Source organism: Nicotiana tabacum, chromosome 24 (assembly GCF_000715075.1).
Source record: "Nicotiana tabacum cultivar K326 chromosome 24, ASM71507v2, whole genome shotgun sequence".
Taxonomy (NCBI): Eukaryota; Viridiplantae; Streptophyta; class Magnoliopsida; order Solanales; family Solanaceae; genus Nicotiana; species Nicotiana tabacum.
Window position 1 is genome coordinate 82,937,445 of NC_134103.1, and position 5,899 is coordinate 82,943,343.

At 34.9% G+C, this 5,899-nt stretch overlaps 1 protein-coding gene across 1 annotated transcript; it reads left to right on the forward strand.

Moving 5' to 3' along the window:
* The first annotated feature begins 972 nt into the window (after positions 1-972).
* Positions 973-3,946, forward strand: LOC107787189 (mitochondrial import inner membrane translocase subunit Tim9). The gene is made up of 2 exons (XM_016608726.2): positions 973-1,160; positions 3,449-3,946. The coding sequence occupies exons 1-2, from the start codon at positions 1,066-1,068 to the stop codon at positions 3,633-3,635; spliced, it is 282 nt and encodes a 93-aa protein (XP_016464212.1). The 5' UTR covers positions 973-1,065; the 3' UTR covers positions 3,636-3,946.
* Positions 3,947-5,899: the final 1,953 nt, after the last annotated feature.

The window sequence follows — 5,899 nt, forward strand, 5'->3', positions numbered from 1 at the left end:
AAGGAACAATATAAGCTGTGGTCGAAGAGTTAGCAAGGACCGAGGACGAGGAGTCATCAAGGATCAAGGCCGAGATCGAATACCCTTGATAGAGTTAGAACGACTAGTTTTAACTTTCAAGATAGGACATTAAAGAGAATATTCTAGTGGATATTCTCTGCAATTGTACTATTAGGGTTTCTAGGAATATTAAAAAAAGAGACACAATAATAGGGGACATGAGATATTCACTTGTAAAATACACTTTGACTTTATATAGAGAATCTGGTCTTATTATAGGCATACAAAAACAACCTTTTCACTACGATTTTTGTCCACATTTTTTCATTGGATCCGAGAATAACTCGAATATTCAAAGGCTTATCCATCATTCATCATTGTTAGAAAGAACATCCACTGATTTTATCCTTTCTCGGGTGACTCGTTCGTTTTATTTACATAAATGCCATTTATTGCTATTCATCACTATTTAATGCTACATTACTTCTGTTGGGTCCTTGAATATTGTCATTATGGTACACCATCGTAACCTTCGGAATAGATCTACGTACTATTTATCATAATATCGAGAATTTCGTCTTTAGGATATTATTATTAACCAAGATTAATCCTTATTTGCATAAATCTAATTAGTTGAACCAAGATCTATATTTTTTGTCAAACAATATTCATATCATAAGTATAAATACATATTTCTTAAAAATAGGTATACTTACAATACATTGACATTGCTACAATAAATTACTTAAAGTAAATATATAAGAAATAAAATCGTCAAAGTTAAAACTACCAGTCCTAGACCCAAATTTACACTGCTTTTGCCAAGCTTGCAAACTTTACTAGGGTTACAAAATTAAATAATGAAGAATAATGGGGAAGAACTGTAATATCGAGAAGTCGGAGGGTCTAAAGGACACGTTATTGGGCTTTTTTCCAATCTCAAACACTGCTAGGGTTTATATATATTTTTCCGCTTAAAAACGCAGTAGCTGCTATTGGTCTGGTTCTCTCCCCGAAACACAAGCAGTAGTTGCATATAGTATTGGATCAGATTCAGGAATCAAGATGGACAAGAGTATGATTGGAGATTTGGATTCACTACCTGAAGCAGATAAGCTTAAAATGGCCGCCATGATTGACCAGCTCCAAATTCGTGACAGGTTCTTACCTTTCTCCTTTCTGTTTGATGTTTATATGCACGTTTTCACTTTGTACAATAAATAGGAAATGAATCTCCTAATGGTGGCAAAATAAATTAGCTTAATTAATCCAAAACCATGATTTACTGCTTACTGCGCCACAAATTCATGCTTATATTTTCTTAGCAGGTTTAAGCTAGCATTTAGAATTTTAACCTATGCACCTTTTCTTATTCCCTAAAGCTGATTTTATAATTCTTTCCCTTGATAGTTAAATTAAGAATGGAGAGTATTTGGTAATTAGTTCCAGCGGTGATATTGGCAAGCTTGGATCAATATGTAACCGTGAATTAGGCAGTTTATTTGGCATGGCGTTAGCTGGGCTGATACTCATAGGAGCAGCAATCAGCGCTGAATTGTGTTGGATGGTTAGACTGCTAGTCTTATACTCATAATGCAGATTAAGTGTTCACAACTTAACTTGAATCTAGTTGTTCTGGAGGCAGAGAAAATGATGGTGGACAGAAGCTAGTAATATATTGAGATAACGAAGCAAAAATTGAGGATAACTCTAGGGTTTCAGAAGCATAGCTTTCCTAGAGAGTTGTGATATTTATAAATGAGAGAGAGAGAGAGCGCTATGATGTGTGTGTGTGCGTTTGTCCGTGCGCGCGCATGTGCATGAATATACATACACACACATATATTAAGTGAATAGTTACTGTCTAGTGCTACCCTCTTCACGGCGGAGCTCATGTGCAATGAGAAGCACGCTTTTGCACCTTGGTGCCTAAGCTGATATGCTGTCTAAGCGAGGCAAAGAACTCAACCTATTTTGCACCCAGCTTCTGGGTTTAAGCTTGCCTCAAGCAAACATTTTGCATCACCCCACAGCGTAAGTCTAGTATCATTAGTTTGAATCCAAATAAAGACTGAAAATGTACACATCATCTGCACTATTATGCAATTAGCCATGTAATAAGCTAGTGTAGGTAATTTGTATTTTTGGGTAGTTTATTCTATCACATTAAACTGATTAGGCGGATTCTTGAGAAGAATCCATGGAGTAATGTTGGAGTAATGTGTTCCTAGAGATGATTTTATGCGTTCTAAGAATTTGCTGGATGGGATTTCCTTGCTTCGAGCTCATTAAGTAGGGGTTTGTAGCATAGTTTTGAGTTTAAATCCTTGGAAATAATCAGTTAAATTCTGTTGTGACCTATGAGGTCGAGATCTCCAATGTGTGAGGTTGAAACATCTATCAAGTTATTTTATTGGTTCAATAAAGTTTTTGCAGGGCATGCCTCGTTCATAAGCAACAAACTTATTCGTGTCATACCTTTTGAGAGTAATAAGCTGATTTTTCTGGATTGAGTATTTTTATTGGAGGCCGTATCTTGGTAGTGAGCCATATTACCTATTCTGCTATTCGTGTCATGAGTTCTTGAGTGTCCAAGCCCTTTCTTGAAAATGAAACTACAGAAAGATAACTTTTATGAAGCCCTTCTCATGGTATTAGAAGGCTTCTAAAAAAGTTGTAACACATTTTTGTTCAAAATGTTGAAATGCTTCTGGACAAAATAGTAAGCACAGTTAGTCAAACTTGGTGGAAAACAATTGAAGATTCAACCAAGAGACACCTGCACATCTTGTACATAATTTTTTGATGCCACCTTCATGTTTATTAATGAAATTTGTTGACTTGTCAAAATAATATTGGAGTACTCTCTGGGAAGGATTCTGTTAAGAACACAGGGCAAAATATGATTAAAAGAATTAAAAATTTGGGAGGCTATCTGAGCTTTACGTAGCTCACATCAAATGTGTATACTATGTGATAAGTAGCAAATAAAATTTCTAATCAAACATCCAACTGTATTGATCTTAAGTTTGTACTGAATATGCAATTGACAATTCCTGTTCGGATACTGATACACAAGGGAAATGACATAGGTAAGTTGCAACATTTCACCTCCGTTAGCTCGTCTATCAGTTCTGCTTCACTGATGTTCATATTTTGTGGCATATGCTGGAAAATAGTAATTTGAGAAGAGAAAATGAAAATAATATTTACCTTGATAGTCATAAAATTAGAGACTTCAGAGTAGTTAAAACTGCTATATAGTAATAGGAAATTCAAAAAGGATTGATTCTGTAAACAAAGAATGAAATAAACTAAAACATCTTAAAGCACAATCTTGAAGGAAACTGAAGACATTATTTTATTTTCTTACTGCCTGTATTAATACTTTCTCATGATAATAGTATTGTAACTCTAAAGGCTCGTCTCTTGTCTCGAACAATTGCAGCTTGAGAATGTATAATTCCCTGGTTGAAAGATGTTTCACGGACTGTGTAGACACCTTCAAACGCAAAACTTTGGACAAACAGGAGGAGACCTGTGTCAGGCGATGTGCTGAGAAGTTCTTGAAGCATTCTATGCGTGTGGGTATGAGATTCGCAGAGCTTAACCAAGGCGCACCAACACCAGATTAATATGCTTCTAGTTTATGCCTGCAATTCAATTTCTCATTACCGTAGGCATTGCCTATTGCGGATTAGTGAAGAAAATGAGTGGAAGCTCCTTGCATATCCTTCATTTTCCGATGTCAACAGCTATCCTCGTCAGATGAATTAGTATAATGTACTTTTGCTTCTCAATCCCATAGAATATTTCGAGTAAAAAATATTAGAAACTTGAACAGTAGAATTGCAGGTCATTTGCTGTTACCATAGCATTCTTTTGTGGCAGCATTTTGGAAAATAATTTGGTATTCAAGTTCATCAAGAATACATATCTGTTGCCCTTTTCGCTGTTTATGCAATTTAATGAACTTGAAGTTGATAGAGCTCAATTAATAAAAAAATTAATTAAACAGAGCTTATGGAATTAAATTCTTCTATCATGCCTATCTTCTTCAACACGGGTTGTCAACTAAACACGGTTGCCCTTGATAATCAACTTTATTTTGGTTTCGGATTGGCAAAATACATAGAACCATTAAACTTGTCCAGAAAACATATTTGAACACTTAAATTAAACGGGTGATTTTTTATTCTCCTAAACACATTGTGAGTGAATTTTATTCCATCCTAATAGCTGATGTGGTAAAAAAATAAAAATAAAAAATAATTAAGCGCATAAAAGGTGGGCCCTTTCTTTTCTATTCTTAAGATTTCGTCAACCACCCTCTTCTTTCTCCTTCCCCCTTTGTTCTTCAGATCTGTGTTCGTTTACCTTTTTTCTTTTTTCTTTTACTTCTTTTCTTTAATAAGTTTAACAAAAGTTTTTGAATTAAAATGCAGATCTACTAATCTGTTAGACAAATATGAGAACTAATCTACAGGAATCCAGAATTTGATTTATCAAATTAACGAAGCAAATTGAGGAAAAAATGAAATGAATGAACATAGTGTAGACAATAAATTGCGTCGAAAAAATAAAATCAAGACCGAAAAATATTGCAACAATCGTAGTATTTGATTTCAAGTAATTTGAGTGTACAATCTCTATGAATCCTCTGATTCTTCTTTTCAATAGTAAATAAATTCAAGGGCCTTTGAGCTTGATCTTGAACTTATATTTGTTGTCACGAACGATGATCTTGAATTTAACTAGCACGAACTTTGATTTGAACTCGTACTCCTTGAATCTTGATTTGTTCTTCGTTCTTGAGCTTGAACTTGATTTGTTCTTCGTTCTTGAGTTTGAACTTGATTTGTTGAACTTGAACTTGATTGCTTGAAGCTTGAAACTTATGGAGGAATTTGCAACGTTTGATCCATGAGCTCTTTCTTGCTTCTTGTTATAACTTCTGGTGTCTTTTCTGAGTTATGAAGACCCCTATTTATAGTTGTGGAAGGGAAGAATTATGATAAGAACAAACTCTTTCCGACCAATCAAATTGAAGTGTGACAAGGCCACATTTGATTGGTCGAAACATGTCACTTGCACATGTGGCGCGGTTTCATTGGCCTTTTAATTTGACTTGGCATGCCTTGTTATTTTGACACGTGGCACGACCCTATTGGCTCTCTTGTTTGACTTGGTGTGCCACATCATTTGACACGTGGCATCAAACTGGGCCTTGAGGAAGATGATATCTTGGGCTTAATGAAGTGGGCTTATCGTCTATAGCCCAATAAATTTGGACTCATTTATTTAACCCATACGTATTTGGACTTATATAATTAATCTAATTAATATTAGCCCAATAAATTTACTTGAACTAATATATCTTAAATTTAAAATATAATCTAAATTATTTTATGGATCTAATTTCAATAAATTTTAATCCTACAAATGCCCCCTACTTCAAGACTTGTCAAAGACATTAACTTTGTTTAGTTCGAAGGCTAGACTTGAAGTATCCGTGAATTAATACAGCAACCTTCGAAAATAACATTTTATTTCTTGCTAAAGTTGAGAGCATGTGCTAACAGATTCTTAGCTTCAATTTCTTAAAGCTTGCACTAGTCTTATAGTATGTTGGATAAAGAAAACCACGTAACTGGAATTGATTTTGCATTTGGATTGTCAAATGGAAATTGAATTTGGTTTCTTTTGTTCTTTTTGGCCTTTTTACACGCTGGCAACAATATGGTAAGAACTCCACTTGACATATTATTGTCTTGCTAGGATTCCATCCCACGCCAACTCTAATTAGAGTAACTGTTGCCGCCCAACAATCCAAGTCCTTTCCAAAGACCAATTCTCGCAACGTCCCACATCGAAATTACTGTTTGACAGCCACCTTTTG